The sequence below is a fragment of the Brienomyrus brachyistius genome, chromosome 16, assembly GCF_023856365.1.
Source record: "Brienomyrus brachyistius isolate T26 chromosome 16, BBRACH_0.4, whole genome shotgun sequence".
Lineage (NCBI taxonomy): Eukaryota > Metazoa > Chordata > Actinopteri > Osteoglossiformes > Mormyridae > Brienomyrus > Brienomyrus brachyistius.
In genome coordinates this window covers 6,862,927-6,883,753 of record NC_064548.1, presented here as the reverse complement: position 1 = coordinate 6,883,753, position 20,827 = coordinate 6,862,927, and the positions used below count along the sequence as shown (strand labels likewise).

Genomic DNA, 20,827 nt, shown 5'->3' with positions numbered 1-20,827 from the left:
CCCTCTTTTTCTTTCCTTCTCTTATTGCCGTGTTCTGTTTTTTTGTCTTGTGAAATGGTTGATGTAAGTAAAAAATGTTTTTGGTTTTATCAAGACATTAAACCTTTTGCAAATGCAACCATTGAGTTTATTATATTCATTAATGTGATTGGTATTAAACGTTATAACAATCAGCATAAAAATCTGACAAAGTCATATGGCAGTAAAAGTCTGAGCGAATAATAATAATACGAGGGTTTAGGTTGCTGCAGTCGCTCAGATGTCAACATTAGCACTGCCTGGCGTGCATTTAGCCCCCCCGCCTTATTCCCTGTGCTACCTGAGGCTAAGCACTGCGGTAAGCGCTTATCGATAGATCGTGGCCTTCAGTATGTCTAATTTTGTCATCTGTTCAATTTAAAAAATGTAAATAATGTTTAATTATTTTATCAGATCTTATATTAAAATGCATAATATTATTAAACAGGCAGGTACTGGGGCACTGAATACTAAAAAGATATATATATATATATATACTAAATATGATGAATTGCTGGCAGTGAAGTCCGATGAGGTGAGGGCCAAGCAGGGGGGCATGCAGCTGCCGACGCCGTGGGGCCGCTGGTGGGCAGGAATGCGGCGTGTCTGGACAAATCGAGGTGAGAGGCTGAGCTCACCGGGACGTACATAACTTCACTTATGCCTGAAATACACCTAATATCTAGATAGCAATGACGCAAATTCAAATATTGGTAATATACACGTCAAGTGAGAAGTGTTATTCACCTTCTTCATATTTTACAGCAATTTTTTGTGAGTGCAATATCTCCGTTTGTTCCTTGTATCTGAGGTTTGCTGATTATTATGGACGTTTTATAAAGAGCTATTTAAACCCACGAAACACAGAAGTGGGCTGTTTAGCTAAATTGCTTGTTAAGGGACATTTTCATGAACTATACAGACGGGCCTTATTAATAATCGATTAAAAGTTTAGTTTTTTTCTGTCAATACTTATCCTGATGTAGTCGCTGTACTGTCCCATTTCAGTACTGTCTTTGTAATATTTTCACTTGACAGAAAGGACTATCCTTATTAATTATAACTTTTTGTAAAACCTCATGAACAATGCAGTTTAGAGTACACTAGCTGGTTAATCACATTCATATTTGTGTCCATCGATACGGAAAAACACAAACGACTACGAATGCCTCTAGCCTCTGTCTCTGTTATTGATGACTAATTGTTGATGACTCTGTTTCCTGGTGGATAAATCTTGCTAGTTGCCAATATTGCGGCATCAGTTTTCTTTTCAGGCATTGATTTGGATGAATGAGGTTGATAGGAAACAGGCAGGTTTGGCTTGTAATTAACATGTCCCTGAGCCCACCACAGGGGTCCCGTCCCCCCCCCCACTAATGGCAGGCTGTTGTCCTTCTGGTGTTTGAAGGAGCTGTTTCATTCATATTCATGAGGCCTCGGTTTGTGGTTTACTGGTGATTTTCTCACATGTGCTTCAGGCTTTGGGTGGGATTCCCCCACCACCCCTTCCAAAGGCGTGGGTGCAAGCAGGAAGTGGGCAGATGTGGAGGGAGACTCCTGGCCCCCAGGAAATCTGTCTCCTCGGCATAGGCATACTCCAGCCTGCCTGCCATTATTCTTGCGTTTGATGAATTGATGAATGTCATAAAAGGCAGAAAATGTATTCTGACATCTTTACCAGGTTTTTTTTTTACCGTAATAAGTGGACTTTTCCTTGGCTAATGTTACCGACAGCAGATACACAGCATTACAGGAGAGTTTTTTTCCCCTGGAATAAACTGCTGTTTTCATTAAGATGCTCTCATTCCTAAAACTGAAAGTGGGGGTGCATGACCAAATGGGGCTTTATTAGGTTCAGGATTTTTAAAAGTAAAGTCAATGCATGACTTTGCGCTTGAAGCAGTGTCTGGTAGTGCATTAGTTTCAGGAATGTCGGTATATGCATGATGAAAGCACTTCTGTGTGCTTGACTATAGGTTTGAAAAAAATGTGCAGTGAAGGTGTGAGACACGTGTTAAAGGCCAGGATTTTGGCAGGAACTCCAGTCTGAACTATCACATATCTGTAGAGTGGATGAGAAATTCTTTCTTTTAATATTAGGATTCCTGTATACTAGTAATCTGTCACTGGATTATCACAACCCCCTCACCCCTCCCCCCCCACTTTGTACCTGCACACCTCTGGGAGTGGGCAGTGCTGGGAGTAAAAGGGAGGGGCTAAGGAGCTGAGAAGGGAACTGCAACCGAGCCCCTGGCCTTAAGCCATTCCACTGGGCGTGTGAGCCGAAGGTGCGTCTGAAGGCGCTGTAGCCATCAGCCCTCTGCCAGGCACAGAAGATCATCTTGGGGGAACTCAGGTGTGCGTTCCTGTGCGGCTGGGGAGGCCGGTGGGCTCGTTCAGTCCCAGCCTTGTGTTCACGTACAAGGAATTACTTTTTCATCGCTGCTGGCTGGGGAAAGATGAATTTCCTCAAGCTGAAGGAGCTATCCAATTCGGACCTTTACCGGCGCAGGCAGGAGCGACCGGAGAGCTACGGAGGCCACCTTGTTCAGGATCCGTTCAGGTGAGCATAGGAGGCTTCTGTTAGCCAGCTTATGTGGTGCTGGTTCACTTGGCAAGAACCTGCCTCGGATGGACCAGTTTGATAGCATTTACAAGTTGGTAGGTTTTTCCCTGTCTCACGTTTCGAAACAAAGACATAATTCTGAGAATCCCACAGCAGTATCATTGGGAAATGTGAAACTGCCTTGCTTTAACCTCTGAAGTTGTTCACGCCGGTCTTGTGGTCTCGCCAGCCGTGTGCCGAATCCCTCAGCGATGGTTCGAAGTGAGGCGATGTAAAGGAAGCCCCAGTCAGTCTCTGCTTGAGGTGCTGAAGGGGCTGCCAGGAAACTGCGTCTGATCTCATACCTCAGTGATTGATGCTCTGTGGATTAGATGGCTAACAATCCAAAGCATGCTGGCAAAGCCACCAGCGGACTTACCTTCAGAGATGGGAAACAAGCTCTCAGATAGAGCGATTCCAAGGCAGTCTGCATACTGTAACCTCAATTTCATTGCATTAAAAACTATAATGCCTCAAAAGATGTAGTAAAAACTATTTTTATCAGGAGATATCCACGAGATCTACCTATTTATAAATGTTTATAACACTTCAGCTCCTGTTGTGAGTCTAGACGGTAAATATAAGATGTTAAATTCCTTATTAATAAGGTAAGAATTATGTATGTACATTTTAATCCAAACATTACAAAAGAAGGAACTCTTATTAATATCTTTCAATTTGCAAATAAGGATATAATATGTGGTTTGCGCATTACTTCCTATGTACCTTTTGCGATTTTTTAAAAGTTTTTGGTTTTTCCTGTTTTTTTTCCTGCTCATCCTAAAACGCCAGCGAACATTTGTCTTAAAAAGTGTCCCAACATGAATATCAGCAAGATCAATATTACTTCCACTTTCTAAATGGATCTCTTTATTAGGTTAAGAGAAGCTGTTCATTTGGAAAGCCAGTATTGTAAATACAATTTCCCCATCTTTGTTTTTTTGGTTATTTCATTAATTGGGCTTATCTACGCTACATTCAGACACCGTAAACAGTGATGCACTTCTGGTCATCTTACGGAGAAGCCTTTAACTTTTGCGTATAAGGCAGTCCACGTGCTTCCTCTTAGAGCACTCCCCTTTAAGGTGTGCTGAGACGTTTGGCTGCGATAACGCCTCGCAGCGGCTGCACAGATCGCAGTGGTGATCTGCAGCTGAAAGGTCTGTAGGAACAGGTAATCAGAGCCTCTCTGAGAGGCTCTCAGTGTCAATCTAACAGTGCCTGGGAAAGCAAACAACAGCTCAGACCATGGTTTCAGTGCCTGGCCAACTGTGATCTTTGTACCTTGTAACTGGAGACTTTGGGAGCATAACGGCAGTTATCGCATGCATGCGATTACCCAGCAAGCGTGGCCTTTGCCTTCTTTCTCTGGTATGCAGTGGAGCATGCATTCATTTATTGTTTACGTAATGAGGTGAAACAATGAGGTGCCTTCATGGTCCCTTTCATGTTGCTCAGACTCTCTTTATTACCTGTCCTCAGTTTATTATTGGCAAACATAACGATGGGCCTAGAGATGCGTCCGATTTACTCACTAGAATTGACCCCTGTGAAGTGAAATGGGATTTTACGTCATCTTGGATTTTCACATAAACTTTAATCCACTATGGTGGCAATAAAATGCACGCCGGGGAGATTTGCACAGCTGAGTTTGCAGGTAATTAAGCTGATCGACCTGCCGTTAAATCCCGCGTAGGGCAGACTTGTGCTCCGCCGAACACCGTATCATAGCTTTGTGATTTGAATGTGAGTAAAACAATAGGAGCATACCTTCTATTTAACTTGTAAGTTAAACGCATAATATTTCTTCTTGGATAAATCAAGTGCATAGTGTGTCTTTGTTAGCTCTTCATTTCACACTATATGTCTATATCTGTCCACTTTACCTCACTGCTCTGTGGGATCTTGGGATGAAGAAAGCCTCATCAGCAGTACATGGTAGATGTTTTGGAATCCTCTCTAAGATGTAGTTTACTGTGGTATAACTCCAGAAAAAACTCTTGTAGGAAATACGGTATATAATGATGGCGTGATGTGTGACATTATAGATATGTGAAGTTCGGTCACAGTGGACATTGTCATCTCTCAATAGGGGGCATTTCCATTGGTCCATTTTTAGCACATTTTGAAGAAACAGACTGAAAATTCACTCATATTCTGATAAAACCCACAAATATTGCAAAGAATGTTTTTACATTTGCTTGACCTGGTGTCTGTGGCAAAGTCGCAGAACTGCAATGGAAAGAGAACTTGCAAATGAGTAGAATAAGATGATAATAATTTCTTCTAGAGGTATTGACTTACAGAAAGCCTACTCCTTGTTGAATTGCGAGACATGGGTGTTTAATCTCACACAATGTTAAATTGCAGGTATTATTCACAAGATCGACTACTGGAAACATCCTAGTGCCGATTTCACCTTGCTGACTTGTAATTTATGCAAAACTGTTATGCAAATGCAGTTATTGAACCTGTCATTGGAGTTGGTGTTTATTTCCCTGTTTCCGGGGATTACTGCTCTGGCCATGGTCACGTGATGCACAGGAGGAAGCCCCCCCCAATGACACCAGCCCCAGTTCCTATTGGTGTAATGTGTCTGACATGGCCTCCGTACAGCAGTCATATTTAGGATGTCTAATCCCCTTGGTAGCCTACCCCCCTTCCGGTCATTACAACCCCATCAATTAATTATAGGTCGCTGAGAGGCACCAGGCTGTCCCATGTGCATCCTGGATCAGTGTTAGCTGTGCTGCTTGCAGACGTGTCAGCTGATACCCCAGAGCGGCTGCTGCTGCCTACAGCCAGGCTATTTACAACCTCCAGCAGCAACTCATTAATCACCACAACACGTTAACTCAGATGGGGACAATAAATATTAGGGTATAATCTGTTGTGATTATATAATGTAGTAAATTGATGCAGCAATTTCTTCTGTGCACACTTTTGAGATGGCATTTACAAAGGATATCTATTTGCTTTGTAAAGCATTATTGCTGATATGCAATGTTTAAACCAAGTATCTGCTGTCGAGATTTTGCTTCATCCAATCAAACAGTCCGAACTGTGAAAACGAAGCTGGATGAATCCGTCAGGCTTAATAGATAAGTGTAGATATTAATCAGAACATGATGGATGAGTGACGTTTCAGCTCCTGATGCTAAATAAACCGCACGGGGCTGCCCCTGGATGCCTTTCACTCGGGCAGGGGGGGGAGGGGGGGGGGGGGGGGGACCTTTCAGAAGCAGACTCTGTGAGGCCCCACCTGTTGCTGTGGAATGTGAGATATGCAGCCCGGAATGTGCGTCCCGCTGGTGACGATGATGCAGACCACCAAAGCCCTACTGAAGCTCTTCCCTTAGCCTTAGACCGCACTGTGTGTGACTGCAGCTGCTGACTTTGCCCATACGAGTGTTTATTTGCATTTACATGTTTATATTTAAGTAAGTAAGTAAGTGAACTTTATTGTCATTCACACCATGCAACAGTAGAATAACAGATGAACGAAGATACATAGCTGAACGAAATTGCATATCTCCAGGCTCAATGTGCAGACATAAAGAGACAAGAGCATTTGGCAACATACGGACATCACAACAAAATTCCACTTTTTACACAGAAGTAAGACTGTGAAAGACAGCATAAGGCATCACAGGACAGACACTAAATATAGAAAACAATATACATATACAGAAATGTAGAACCAGTCAGTGGTGAACATGTGATTATATTATTGCACTACATAAATAAAATGTAAACATAATACCTATTGTGGTAATAAGTAATAAGTGGTAATGTGGTAGTAATAGTAATGTGGTAATAAGTATTTAATTATTTAGAAAATGTATTTTTGTCCAAAGCAATGTACCAGTGAGGAAAGCCTGAGGTCATGGAGCAAGGTCAGTCTGTATCCCTGGAGTAGTTGGGCTTGAGGGCCTTGTTCAAGAGTCCAACAGTAATATCTCTCTCTGTAGGCCATGGGACTTGAACCCGTGACCTTCCGGATCTGTGCCTTTTAATCCACTGAGCTATTCACCTGCCCCTGATTGTCTTTAAAAATGGGTTTGAAGTGATCAGACCACAAATACAGTTTAATTATATGAGCGATATATATAGAATTATCAACTTAGCCACATGGGAATCCACTGATATAATTTTCTTTAATCCTGTAAAACCCTGGCCCTTGGATTCTTACCAGTTTGGGAGCTCTCTGGAATCTGTCTGTGGTTCTGTAAGTGGAGTATGTGATCCAGACCTAGATTAGGAATGAAGGAGGTGTACGTAACCTGCTAGAGCTGCCCATCATGACTGTCTTGTATGGGAATGTAGGGCAGGGAGAAACTGGCCCCTACCCTATAAACACAGCCACACACACACACACACACACACACACCCACGAGGCAGCTCCCAAAGCCAAGTGCCTAGTTTGGAGATGTAACACCACAGGCTGTCTATTTGTGGGAAGATGAGAGCATGCAGAAGGCTGTAACAGAGCATGAATGTCTCTCCTGTTTAAAAGTCCCATGGTAGGAGCTGCACTAACCGCAGCCGCAGTGGAGATGGATACCCGTGGCCTTTAGCATATTGACGCTACACCTATTGTACAAGAAAAGTTAAAAGAAAAGGAAAATCACGAACATGAATTGATGAAATACATAATTTGCAGTTGGAGCATTATCAGAGAGGAAAAACATTTGAGTAGAGGCTTGAAGATTCTTTCCCTTCTTAAAATGCGAATGTCATGACAGCTAACAGAGTGCTGCTAACTGGCGAATAATCGCGGCAAAGAAACTGCCGATAATGCAGCACTGAACTGAACTGTTCATTTCTGCCTGTGGGCTTCCTGAAAATGAGCAGCAGGCTGATATTTACAGCCGTGCACATCTTCTGACTGACATTAATGAAGTTCAACATTTCCGGTTTTCTGGACTCCCCCAGATCTGGACCGGTATATCTTCGCAGGATTCTTGGTGTAATGCTTTTTTGGAAGCTCATCAATTCAAGGAACAGACATATGACAACAGCAGGGAGAATTAAAACATTTAAACTGTGTAGGCTTTGAGCCCTTCCCTGCGAGTCTTTCATTCATCCATTGGTAGAGTTTAGTATGTTGTATTTTACAAGCAAGGTCTCCTTGTAATGCCCCCCCATGTGCAGCAGAGTAGGACACTGATAACCTTGAGCTCTCAGCTCTGCTTCAGACTCTTATTTTGAAGGAGTCATCCAGCCCATTCCTTACTGAGACAGGCAGTCTGATTTAACGGGGCATAGAGTGCTCTGCCCCTGGATAAGCAAGGTCCCTCTCAGTCCATCTCCCAGTCCCTCTGCTCTCGCGCATTACTGGACGTCTCGCTCCCAACGCAGGCCAGCGGACGATCAGGGCTGAATGATTTCCCAAGGAATCCCCCAGAACGGGGAGCACCAGGCGGAGGAGAACAGGGGACACCAAGTGAATGGGGGGCAGGATGAAATTCCCGTCTCCAACTTGCAGAGGAGGCGCAGTGACATCAAAGTCTACAAGGAGTTCTGCGACTTTTATGCGCGCTTGTAAGTGCCCGCCATGCCAGCCGCACGAGGGACAGGAGTAGGGGCTCATGATATCTCAGGGGTCTTCGCCAAACAAAGACTACGAGCTTGAATCTGTCAGCAATAAGTGTTCTCAAGTAGAATAGATCTCACTCTGGGTCGGATAATTAAAGTGCTTGAAGTATTTAACAAATTCCGGATAGCTGAGTGTTAGGGGATGGTTCTGAGACTCTTGATAAATTAGAAAGATGGTAACTGTAGCACGGCAAGAGAGTCCTGCTGATGAACAAGTGGCTGCTGACCTGCTTTTTATTGAGATTTCTCACTTTAATGAAGTGTTTATAGTGACTAGATAACAGATTAAATTAAATGGATTAAACAGGTTAAATAATGGAAACGTCTGGTTCATAAAACACCTTTGTTGATAAGGTAATATGTGTATTTCTAATCTCGACTGATGTTAAATTTCACAATGTATTAATTCATAATTTATATACAGTGGCCTTTGCAAGTTCTACAAATGTGTCATTGTTGCCCAGGAAAGTGAAGACAGCTGCAAAAGAATGAAAGAAAACAATAGAATTGATCTGGTAAAAGATGGGTGATAATGAAGCTGATTATCGGAAAACTGTGTAGGATGGAGTTCCAGGAAAGGAGTGTCCTTACACTGAACAGGGAGAGGCGACCAGCAGAGAGACCCTCCTGTCGTCACCAGCAGTGGGGAAACCTCACTGTGAAATGAAACCCTGCTTGGGCACAAGTCACTTCTGTTACTTAACACACTAATACGCTAATACTCATAATCTCTCAAGACACTTCCTTACCTAGAAACAATTTAGCTTTCAGATATTTCTAAATATACCAGTGGCTTCACAGGAACCCCCTCCCCAAAGACCGCTGATGTATAGAGATTCTCCAGCTCTGAGTTGAATATAGAGGAGCACCTACTGCTCTGTGATGGCTGAAATTCTTCTGGAATGAGACACAGGGAGATGCTTGCTGGCTGCAGTGGAAAAACCGTGCAGTGTGTGATCATTTCATCCGCTCTCCAGAACAGACTGTCTGGCCAAATCCTTTTATAGTCCTAATCAGCAAAGCTGAGCTGTGGATTCACAGAGGCAAGTCCTCAACAGTATAAAATGAACTAAATGCTCACATTAAAGGTTTTTCCTTCCATAATCTTTTGACAAGTCATGGCTTCTGCATTTTCACTGCATGCTGTCAGGGCTTTTGTGGTTTGGGAGAGACTCCATGTTTCTATGATCGTCTTAGAGGACCGTCTTCTGCATATTCCAAAACTGTTGTGATGTTTCATGCACCTTGAATTGCTGAGTTGATTTTCAGCGTTTAGTCACTGTTGTTGAGTAGGGGTAGCCATTAGTAGAGACCTCTCAGATTGATATTATAGCAATATTTGTTTGCTGATTTCATATGTATCTCAGTTTTTAAATAGTTTTTGCAGAAGAACAGTTCAGGTCTAGGTTTAAAGTACAGACGGGGGCTATAATGGTGATGTATTCTTCATGTGCTGTTCAATTGCACTATGTTGCATTTGGAATATATAGTGAAATTAATGAATACATTCCTTATCATGGACGAAACCTAAATTCTCTAATTCAAGTAGGTGTTCAAGTAGTGCCGGAGAGCTCCGACTCTGTGAATATTTTAGTTTCCTAGCAAACCAAACTGGAGAGCAGTTGATGAAACCAAGATTATCGACTTTGCCATACTGAACTCGCAAATATCACTGGAAACACGTCCGACATGCTAATTCGTTTCAGGCGACATCATCGGAGTGTGTGTGTGTGACCTGAGCAAGGCAGAAACAGCCTCTGCATGTTTGGTCTCTGAAATGATCTTCTGCAAATCTATTTAAAAATGTACATACAAATCAAATCAGCAATTAAGGCGTTTAGCTAGGAAATTCAGACTGGGCTAAAAAAAGAACATTTTATGAACTGTTGTGTTTGCAGTTTTAATAATATATTTTTTTAAATAATCAATTTCCTTGCTGTACCAAAATTGCATCAAACTGTGAATCCAAACAGATGGCCGTACTCATGTATAGGTATCAATTTACTGTACAAAATTCATTCATCCATCCATTTTCCAAACCGCTTATCCTTCTGGGTCGCGGGGGGTCCGGAGCCTATCCCAGAAGCTATGGGCACGAGGCAGGGAACAACCCAGGACGGGGGGGCCAAAATCCAAAGTTTGCCCATGTGAAAAAGATTCTGTACATGCTTGCTCATGGATCATAGCACCATTGCAGGCTCGTGTAAGCTCCTTAACAAAATCAGGCCATGTGCAACTGAGCAAACACATTGCTAGTCATATTTCGTATTTCTAAGACACAATATGGCAGGTTCCTACTGCATAACATTTGTGTTGCAACTAGACTGTAGTCATGTGACATGGCCCATTTCCCAAGACTGCGTATCCTTTCAGCTTCCATGTCCCTGTTACTGCTCTTTTAAAAGCGTAGCTTTGCTGCTTAGCAGAGCCATAAATGGTCTCCCTGTGTATCTGTTATCCAAGAGACAACCCAGGAATTTTGACCTTTGAAACAAAACAGTAGAACATCCTGACTCATTCTCCTTTACCTTCTTGAAGCCAGCAGAATGATTCAGAGTTTAGATTTATTAGTAAATGCATGTTTGTGCATATTTACACAGTAGTATGTCTTGTCCTGTTTATTTTTTTTGGCACATGTACCATAACCATCAGTAATTCTTAGATTTTTGAATTTTTTACTCTGGGATGCAAAAGGCTTTTATGCTAGTTATGAATTTTAAGTTTATGAAAGTGGAATTTACGTTTTCAGCAGATGGCCTATATTTTCATGATCATAGTATCAATATCTGCCATATCACCTTCTGTCAATCAGTTTTTAAAACAAAGTATACAACAATCTATTCGATTAATTCTCCTGTTCTGTTCCCAGGAGTACATGGACAAAAGTTAATGGTGTGTGTCTAGTGGCAGTAGTATAGCAGTTTCACTTCAGACCAAAAACCTATAAAACAAAACAAAAAATACAAGTAATTTTATTGAAGAGCTAATTTTGCAAATGAAATTTGAAGCAGTATATATGCCTATTACAATAAACCTTTTAATTATGTGAAATTCCCACATGGAATACTGAGCTTACTCCAGCTTTGCTAAATGTATTGTGCAAGCGTTGCGTAATCATGGTGCAGCTCTAGCAAATGTGGACTTGTTAAAACACGTGTTCTTTTGGTAAATTCTTTTCACTGCGCTAAGAAATGAAGCAGTAACAGCGAAGGTGGTGTCTTTTTTTCTCCGGTTCGCAGCAACATGGCAAACGCCCTGGCAAATGCCATCTGCGAGCGCTGCAAATACGGCTTTGCCCCGGCAGAGAAGATCGTCAACAGCAACGGGCAGCTGTACCACCAGCAGTGCTTTGTGTGTGCACAGTGCTTCCAGCAGTTTCCCGACGGCCTCTTCTATGAGGTACGCCTCCCTCCGTCCTCAGCTCACATTCTGCAGCACACATTTTGTTCCTTGTGGAATTTTTGCTCGATTAGCCTGCATGGTACTTAGTATCTGAATTATGACTGGCGTTCTGTCATGTTAATCGATAGTTTATTAACAATGTTGTTAGTGATGTTGCAGTTTAATTTTGAAAGACTTTGGTCTCATTCACAACCATCTCGGCAAGCGTTTTCAAAACCTTTCAGTGATTTTACATCTTAATTTTGCAAAACTCGGGAATGATTACCGTACAAAGAGTTCAGCTTGAGCATGTTTTATCAGAAGTCTGTTTAAATGCCAGAACACCATTAGCTTTGTTCAAATACGAGTCACGTGAACAGAACACTGAAGGTTAATTTTGGAGATAAGGAACTTGGTGTACATAGTTCACTGCCTGATGCAGGTTTTAGTCATGGCTACCGAGATATGTTGAAGTATTTATTTTGGATTAAAGATGCAGGAATCCACTTTAGGATTTAGCTGCTGTGGTTATCCTGAGTTGTCCAGGAGTTAACAGGTGGCCTGTGAGACACAATATCAAAAGGAATTTCCACTAAGGAATAGTGCTTCACAGGAAGTAAAGCCTATGGATGCAGCTCCATGGCAAACACAGATCAGTGCTGTCCCCTAGAGGTAATAAAAATGTTGCAAAGAGAAGTACAACCTGATAGATCTAGGAAATATGGATGAATGATGTAACATAGAAATACTCTGGACTATTTTTATTCATTCAGTAAACTGTAGAAATTTAGTCTAGATACCACCAACATGATTTGACTGATAATCTTGCTTTATCTCACTGTCGCTGTGTTTCTGATTTTGACATAAACAATGTATTTCCTGTGTATTGCTGCATGCCATAGTGCATCATAGCCTGCTTTTGGTTGGTTTTCTATTATGTTTTAATATACAGCCTGGTGTAATATATCTATGTTCAGTGATGTATCTGTAAAGCAGTGTGTTCCATTGGGATGACGTCTCTCTTTCACGGTTTCTGTGATTGCAGTTTGAAGGCAGGAAGTACTGCGAGCATGACTTCCAGATGCTGTTCGCGCCCTGCTGTCACCAGTGTGGTCAGTACAGGAACGCTTACACTGTGTGGTCCACCCTGATCTGTGCTATTGGATGCCTTCACAGTATCTGCTAAAGTTATGAGGTTTTATGCATAAATGCTTTTGCTCCGGCCTGCCGTAGATGACGTGCAAGTCCATCATAGGACAAATGCTAACACACAAAAAAAGGAATATTTATTGCATTAATTACTTATTGGGCATTATATTTAGGTATTTATATTATGAGTGGGAACCCAAAATATCATCAGTATCTTGTACATAATTTTTACCTTAAAGCCATTTCATGAAAGCTATCGCTACATGCATGCATATGTATCACAGATGCATTGTGTGCTTGTGTTGCCCTGTCTGTCCTGCTGCATCATCTCTCACCTTTGATTCATTCCCATTTTCGTCCTCTAGGGGAGTTTATCATTGGCCGTGTCATTAAGGCCATGAACAACAGCTGGCATCCCAACTGCTTCTGCTGCGACATCTGCCAGACGGTGCTGGCCGACGTGGGCTTTGTTAAGAATGCCGGCAGGTAAGCCCCACCTGTCAGCATAATGCACTGTCCTTACCGAGATTCACTCAGCGTAACTTACCGCGCTAACAGAATCTGTGCTAGCGGAAAGCAAGTTGCCCTTGAATCTTCCTTATGTAGGCATGTGTCCTTGAAGTCTGAAGTTCCCGGAGTCTTGAGCAATGTGTTTAATCTGAGTTGTCCTGTTACAATGGCTTAATGCAGCCACTCCTCCACATTCGTGAATCCGACATTTGCGGTTTCATTTATTTGCAAGTTGGCCATAATCAATTAAACTGGAACGCATTTGGATCGGCCCGAAAGATGATGCATAAGTCATAAATATATTAAGATTGTTTGGATAAGATTTGGATCATGCAAAATCATATCATATATTAATGTTAGCATTATTTAACATTTGTTAGTGTAAATGCATACTATATTAATATCAAAAGTTGTTTTTGATAAAAAAAATATAACTGCGGAATCTACACGTCTTAGCTTGCGTGTGCCTTTCACCTTGGCAACCAGCCTCCCTCGCACGTTAGCTGTCCTTGCTGACCATGGAATCTTGCTTTTCTCACATCAACTTTTAAATTTGTCAGTGACGTCACTTTTGCATTTTTAATGATGGGCCCAAGTGTCATTTGCGAGTTTTCACATTGATGGGGATCTTTCACCCCTAATCCTCGCGAATGAGGAGAGGTGACTGTAAAACTGCTAACTGCACACTGTGATTAATGGCCGTCCTTATTGGCTGTGGTCATGGTACATCAGTCCCTTACTTGCTGCGACCTGTTCCCATAGGCACCTGTGCCGCCCATGTCACAACCGGGAGAAGGCGCGAGGCCTGGGCAAGTACATCTGCCAGAAATGCCACGCCATCATCGAGGAACAGCCGCTCATCTTCAAGAACGACCCGTACCACCCCGACCATTTTAACTGCACCAACTGCGGGTGGGTGCCTTGCCGACCCTCATCCTGGCATTTATTTGGGGCCGTAACCTGAGCACGCTCATACATCACCGCTCTCCTGGATCGGGGCACATCGGGCACTACAAATACTGCGTGTCAGAAGCCTCCTCATGGCCCAGGCATGTCAATAAAACTAGATGTTTATGCAGGAAATCACTCCTCATTTGCCCAACTATGCACTTAACCAAGACATCTGCTGCTCAGTCACTGTGCGAAAGTCACCCAAACAGAAAACCGCTTGGTCCACATCTGGCATAGAACTTTGACAGACGTCTCTTGATCACTTGCAAATTTTCCATTACCTAACTGAACCTTTTAGTTCACCTGCTGGACCCTAAGCACAGGAAAGTGATTCAGTGCAAAAGAAAATATACTGCCATCTAGTGTTGAAAATGAGTAATGCCCTCATTCGTTTAGTAATGTCCTTTAATGTTTAGTCATTTTTAAAATACCGTATCCAGTATATGGATGCAGGCTTAATCTTCTATGACTCTAATTTCTCTTTTTTTTTTCGCAGTAAGGAGCTGACTTCCGATGCCCGGGAGTTGAAGGGAGAACTGTACTGCCTGCCCTGTCATGACAAAATGGGGGTGCCCATCTGTGGAGCTTGCCGTAGGCCCATCGAGGAGCGGGTGGTGAATGCCATGGGCAAGCAGTGGCATGTGGAGGTCTGTATGCTGCTGTACCCTCCGCTGCTTCATTACATCCCTGTCAAGTCCAGTAATGGCATTGATAGGACGCCTATAAGGACTAGAGTCCAGACATGAGAATACTTTTGGGCATTTAATGGATGTGATGTTTTTCCAGTTGTTCCTTAATTATTTGGATGTGAAAATAATAAGTAAGGGATAAACCACAACGAGGTGCATGTATATACGGAAAAAAAAATCAATGACCCCCATTTCACATCAGGCCGCATTACGCCAAGTTGGAGTTGATTATTGTCATATAACCGCACATCTCGTTCTGGTTTATCCCACTTAAACCACAGCTAATGCACAAAAACGTTTAATAGAATAAGTAACTTGCGATAAATTTTTCAGAAGTGCATGATTTCGATTAGCATTTAACAATGTTCCAGTGTGCTCTTAAAAATATAATCCCTATAAACCGAGAAAGTCTAGTCCGGCTACTGGATGCAACAAGTCCGTTAAGTTACAAAACTTGCATTTTGATCATGAAGGAAACTGATGCTGATATGAATGACTGCTTATGAGTAAAAAGTGACACAGGTGTTTATATTAACATGTGTAATGAAACATAAAAATTCACTAATATAGATTAATATAGTATGTATTTTTGTCAGGGTCAGCTCCTGTTGTTCCAGTCTGTGTCCTTTCCCTGTTTTGCCAGCGGCTGCTGGTCATCTCATCCCTCCTGTTGTCAGTCTTTGTGTTTTACCGAGTTCCCAGTTGGCTACATGGCTCAGCTCGTTGAGCACACGGCTGTCTCTGCACCTTTCTGTTGCGTGTTTGAATCCTGCTTCCTCTGTTTGTAATGTTTTGTTCCTAGGGTTTCTTTTGTATCAGTTTAGTCCTGTGATTTTCGTATTCAGTTTTGGTTTCTTGCTTTGTGCCTTAGTTGTGTTTTATCGGTTTCTGTTATTCCCAGTGTTAGATTATGTTTTCCCTGTTTCTTAGTTAGTTCTTAGTTTCCCTTTTTAGTTCCTTTGAGTTAATTAATAGTTTCACCTGTGACCTGTTTTCCCAACCCTTTGTTGATTAATCTCACCTGCCCTTTGTTAGTCTTGTTACCCCTCTGTATTTAAGTTCCTGCCTCTGTTCAGTTTTCCAGTGGTTTGTTGATTGTTTGTGAAGTTTGTATGTTGTAGCTGCCCTGGTTTATAATTAGTCTTTGTTTATCCCCATTTACTTTTGACCCCTTGTGGTCCTTTGCTTTGTAAGTGTTTTTTTTTTTTAAATTCAATCAATATAAACCCCGTTTTGTCCTGTGAGCCACAAGTGGGTCTCCGACGTCCTATCTGCATGTATCATGCCTCAGCCTCGCACCAAATCTGCCCGGGTCCATAACAATTTTATTTACCGTACAGTTCAGAAATACAATTAACGACAATAATATTAAACAAAAGCAACAATGCAGTAATAGTTTCAGCACTTCATATTCCTTTCTAAATCTCCTGTACTGCCATATTTAATAACTATAATTGCAACAGTAACCCTCATGTCTCAGCTACTCTGTCTCAATGATTCTGACAAATCACTGAATTGACCTACTGGTGCCGTGCGTTTGCAGCATTTCGTGTGTGCAAAGTGTGAGAAACCATTCCTCGGACATCGTCACTATGAAAGAAAAGGATTGGCTTACTGTGAGACACATTACAATCAGGTAGGGTTAATTTTTTTTGGGGGGGCGGCATTTATTTCCATTAAATAATAAGAGAAAAACAAGTTTTAGCAAATGACTTGCTATACAAAGTTTTGTCCACTGATATAGTATTATTGAGAACAATGATCTCATGGAACACTCTAATCAGCATGCAAAAAACTGTTTTTTAAAGTGTTTTAACTTTTAGAAACTATAATGCAGTTCTGTAAGTCTCTGACAAAGAAACAAAATTATGATATTAATTTATGATGTTCATTTTCTGTTTTGGTACCATACCGTATTTGCTACCACATTATGCTCAGCTTTTAGCTCCATGTGCCTCTTTTTAGCCACCTGTACTGGTGAAATGGGCATTGGCACTGTTAGTGCCACACTCCCTCAAATGCAGAGTTTCAAACTGCGATCTGTGACCCTGTCTTTATAGCAGTGGCGTGGTGTCAGTCATGGATGTATTATAAATGTGACCACACATTACAGGCTCCCTAGTTTAAGAAGGGTTGAAAATCCCTGCTCAGATGTGTGCTATTCTGCCCTCTATTGGTGATATAGTACTTAGCTGCTTTCAGTTCAGATCAGCTTAGAGTCAATAGCATGTAGCAACCTATTAAATTAAACAATTGCTTTCCCATGTCTTGCAGCTCTTTGGTGATGTCTGCTATCACTGCAATCGTGTGATTGAGGGAGACGGTGAGTTTGCAAAATTGATCCTACTGTACAATTAAGCAATGCATTCTTACACTATACAGTATACTTAATGTGAGAAGCTATGAATCTTTGGCAGGATTTAGCAAGTTTGTAAACCAATACACCTAACACAGTGTTTTCAGTTTTTTTCAGTAATATTACAACATAAAAATGCTGCTTCAGCAGTTGAGATGACCAACAACAGAACCTTAATTGGTTGTCTGGGTTCCACAGTTTGCTCCTTCTCTCTGGGTCCGTAACCCTGAGTCATGTCTGACTTAAATATTATCTGCATAATGGCCGAAGGGTACTAGGGTCGTGAATCATCCCAAACCAAGACTCACTTGGCCCAGCCTCCCATCATGCCCAGCAAGTTCCCATCCTACAGAATCCGTAACACATGAATGTCTAAATACAATGTCATGGGTCTCGATATTATGCATTTGTATTTAACCAGGCCAGTCATTGTAACGATGGCAACGTCCGTCAGTGAGATTAAAGCTGTGATTCTGTCCCCCAGTGGTTTCTGCACTCAACAAGGCCTGGTGTATTAACTGCTTTTCCTGCTCCACCTGCAACACCAAACTCACGCTCAAGTAAGTAATGAGGGTCATAGTTTATCTTTAAGGGGATATTGGAATCTCTTCATCGTGGAATTAAAAAAATCTCAAAAACAACGTAAGAGACAGACAAGTTATACACCCTTCAAATTGGTTCCAGCTGTGTCTGCCCGAATGCTTTAACATTTAACATTTTATTTTTGCAATTTTTTCCCAATTGCTTTAAGGGAATTAAAACCAGCCTACAATAAGAACCAGTGTTCATTTTATAAATGTGAAGGAATGTTATATTTGAATTTACGAGCCATCATGGACTACATTACTGTAACAATGTAACATCTGAGGAATGGTATTGGTCTCCAACTGACTTATTATAGATGCATGGAAATGCTGTACAGTGGTATGGTGATGAGTCATGTTATCTTCTGTATGATCTTCTATCTATTGGTAACCTGTTACAGAGCAGCATGGGGCAAGTGAGAAAAAATGGTGATGATCCATTGGCGGCTCTGAGACACATGGGGGTTTATTGAAGAAACTAAAACACACAGGACCGCAATGGGTCAGAAGTAAATGGGCAAAATAACAGGGAACCATAAATCAACATACTAGGGAAATCAGGCAGCAAAGGGATCAGGAGATAGAAAAGAAACAAGCAGAGAGGCAACACACAGTAACATGCAATGACTTACTAGAGACCACACACTCAACCAAGTAAGCTATGTGACAATCCAGAGAGCAGGCGAAACACACAAGGACTGAAGGAAGCAACAGGCAGGCGGACAGAATGGCAAGAGCAACACCTGCTGGACAAATGGGGAGGAGACACGACAGGCAGAGTCAGACGGGTGCTGAGCCTGACAGTAACCATGGATATCGACTAGATGGAGATGTTTCTCCTGGCAGTTCAAGACTGTGTGTAATAATCAGCAGGGATGAGGAAAACATTTTTGTCTTGTCTTCTTTTCGCTAACAGCACGTCTGTCAGTTCCGAGTAGCCGCCGTGTTCTGTTTTGCCTGTTTCCTAGCTGTTCTATCCGCCTCGAAGTCTGTCCTTTACATTTTCTCTTGTACTCCCCCCCCCCCCCCCCCCAACACATCCCACTCTGTCCACACCCCATGCCTGTGTTAGGGACAAATTTGTGGAGGTGGACCTCAAGCCGGTGTGTAAGCACTGCTATGAGCGATTGCCCGAGGAGCTCAAGTTCCGTCTCGCTAAGCGGGAACGTGACACCAAAGACAAGAAGAAGAAAGCTGGCATCTGTCTCTAAACCCTTCTGTCCCCAGCTTCTCATGTCACATCTTTGGTTAGTGTCCTTCTCTCTGCCTTGCTTTCCGTTTCCTTTCCATTTTCCTCTTGGTGTGTAAACGTCTATTGATGAATGTATTCATTCATTATTTCCCTCTCACAATTGTGGTCAACCCATCAGGCGACATGGGTGGCTACCTAGAGTATCACTTTTCTGAGTGGGGTGTCGACTTAGCAATCCACCTCAACAGTCCAAGACAAAGCGAGATGGCCCCTAATTCCTCTGATTCTGAGAGTCTGGGGGGCCTTTTCATACACTGTAATGCCTGCAGTCCATCGGTGGTCCATTTTGTGCATAATCAGCATGCAAGACATACTCTGTGAACCCTCTGCATGTTGTCACACTGCAACCATTTGTGTCCAGGAACAAGTTTGTGGAGTTTGACATGAAGCCAGTGTGCAAGAAGTGCTATGAGAAGTTCCCCCTGGAGCTGAAGAAACGGCTGAAGAAGCTTGCAGAAATATTAGGTCGGAAGTAAACTGCTACCTTCAAAGCGGGCTTCACTGACTAGCTTGGCTGCAAGCTCCTGTGATGATGAGCACAGCGCTGCAATGTCAATCAACTTTAACAAAAGGAGCACATTTTTCAAGATACACCTTTGCTGTGGAACAAATAACAATGGCTTTGTTTTCTCCAGTGCATTGTATCTTATAGTACTTTTCATTTGAACGTATGCGTTTATCTGATCTGGATGCAGTGACTAGTTGGTTGTGTGCATACCACAAGCTTCCAAAATATGTCACTGGCCGATGGATGCAGCTAGTAAATATTAGCAATAATTTCTGTTACACTTTAAGATTAGCTTAAATAAGCACCTTAAAGACTGGTGTTTTTTATGTAGCCTTCACTGTGGAGTATTTGCATGGTTCCAATGGATTAAATGTTTATTATTGTTTATGTCATATAAGTTAAAACCCTGTCTCTTTTTAAACCAATAAAGTGACTTAAAAGCAAATGCAAACATGCAGTTTTTGCCATATAAGGATTTCTAAGAGGTTCTATAAAGTTCAGAGGATTGTTAGAAAGATGTGATGCTAGGCTCATTTTCCAAGCTGTGGTTCTGCCACTGATAGTTGAAATGTTACTTTTTGATTCAAAATTAAAACATTCTTGTAAGTTTCTTTCTTGTCACATATCTTATATAAATAAAAGATATTTCTACATGACGATATTTATTCTTTTATGGTCTGTACTGTGATGGGCTGGCCCCCCCATCCTGGGTTGTTCCCTTCCGGGATAGGCTCATAACTTTTTTTTAAAATTACATTTATTTTTTTGTGTTTGTCAGTGAGCTTAAAGCCATGATTCTGTCCCCCAATGACTTTTGCACTCAAAGTTTTTTTTTCTTTCTTTTTAAAAAGAAAAATGTTGTTTTGGAGCATTTTAGGTGCTGTTGTATGACAGAGATAAGCCCCTTAGCAGCAGACTCTTCTTTATCCAATCATTTTACCAGAGGCTATGACAATGCAATTGTGAACAATTGCAATTTTCTAACTTCATCACTTTGAAGGATATTCTTTATCTTGACTGGCTACCAAGACATTTAATCCCCCATTTAATAAGAATACTTGTACAATGTATTCCATCCATTTTTGATATCAGCTTGTTCTACGTAGGATCATGGCACCTCCCCATCACAGGGCACACAGTGCACACCTATAGACCATTTTTTGGACTGGGGGGCGGGTTCTGGAGTACCCAGAGACAACCATAAGATGATATGGGTAGAACATGCA

At 41.9% G+C, this 20,827-nt stretch overlaps 1 protein-coding gene across 4 annotated transcripts; it reads left to right on the top strand.

Annotated features, from left to right (window-relative positions):
- The first annotated feature begins 2,279 nt into the window (after positions 1 to 2,279).
- Positions 2,280 to 20,257, top strand: LOC125709479 (LIM and senescent cell antigen-like-containing domain protein 1). 4 transcript variants are annotated; one of them, XM_048977991.1, is made up of 11 exons: positions 2,280 to 2,581; positions 11,461 to 11,620; positions 12,648 to 12,714; positions 13,117 to 13,237; positions 14,024 to 14,173; positions 14,709 to 14,859; positions 16,445 to 16,537; positions 17,176 to 17,224; positions 17,742 to 17,817; positions 18,914 to 19,088; positions 19,455 to 20,257. In XM_048977991.1, exons 1-10 carry the CDS (start codon positions 2,478 to 2,480, stop codon positions 19,050 to 19,052), a joined length of 1,110 nt encoding a protein of 369 aa, XP_048833948.1. In that variant the 5' UTR covers positions 2,280 to 2,477; the 3' UTR covers positions 19,053 to 19,088; positions 19,455 to 20,257. The 4 variants fall into 4 exon arrangements, with proteins under 4 accessions (XP_048833948.1, XP_048833949.1, XP_048833946.1 ...); XM_048977989.1 differs by lacking the exon at positions 2,280 to 2,581 and adding an exon at positions 7,884 to 8,167; XM_048977992.1 differs by lacking the exon at positions 18,914 to 19,088 and having other exon boundaries at positions 2,282 to 2,581.
- The last annotated feature ends 570 nt before the right edge of the window (positions 20,258 to 20,827 follow it).

What these genes read in the sequence shown, in the direction of transcription:
- LOC125709479 (XM_048977989.1), top strand. Translation starts at nt 8,007, where the DNA reads ATGATTTCCCAAGGAATCCCCCAGAACGGGGAGCACCAGGCGGAGGAG. An exon ending in TGCGACTTTTATGCGCGCTT is followed by an intron (nt 8,168 to 11,460) that starts GTAAGTGCCCGC and finishes TCCGGTTCGCAG; the next exon opens with CAACATGGCAAACGCCCTGG. An exon ending in GCAAGCAGTGGCATGTGGAG is followed by an intron (nt 14,860 to 16,444) that starts GTCTGTATGCTG and finishes GTGCGTTTGCAG; the next exon opens with CATTTCGTGTGTGCAAAGTG.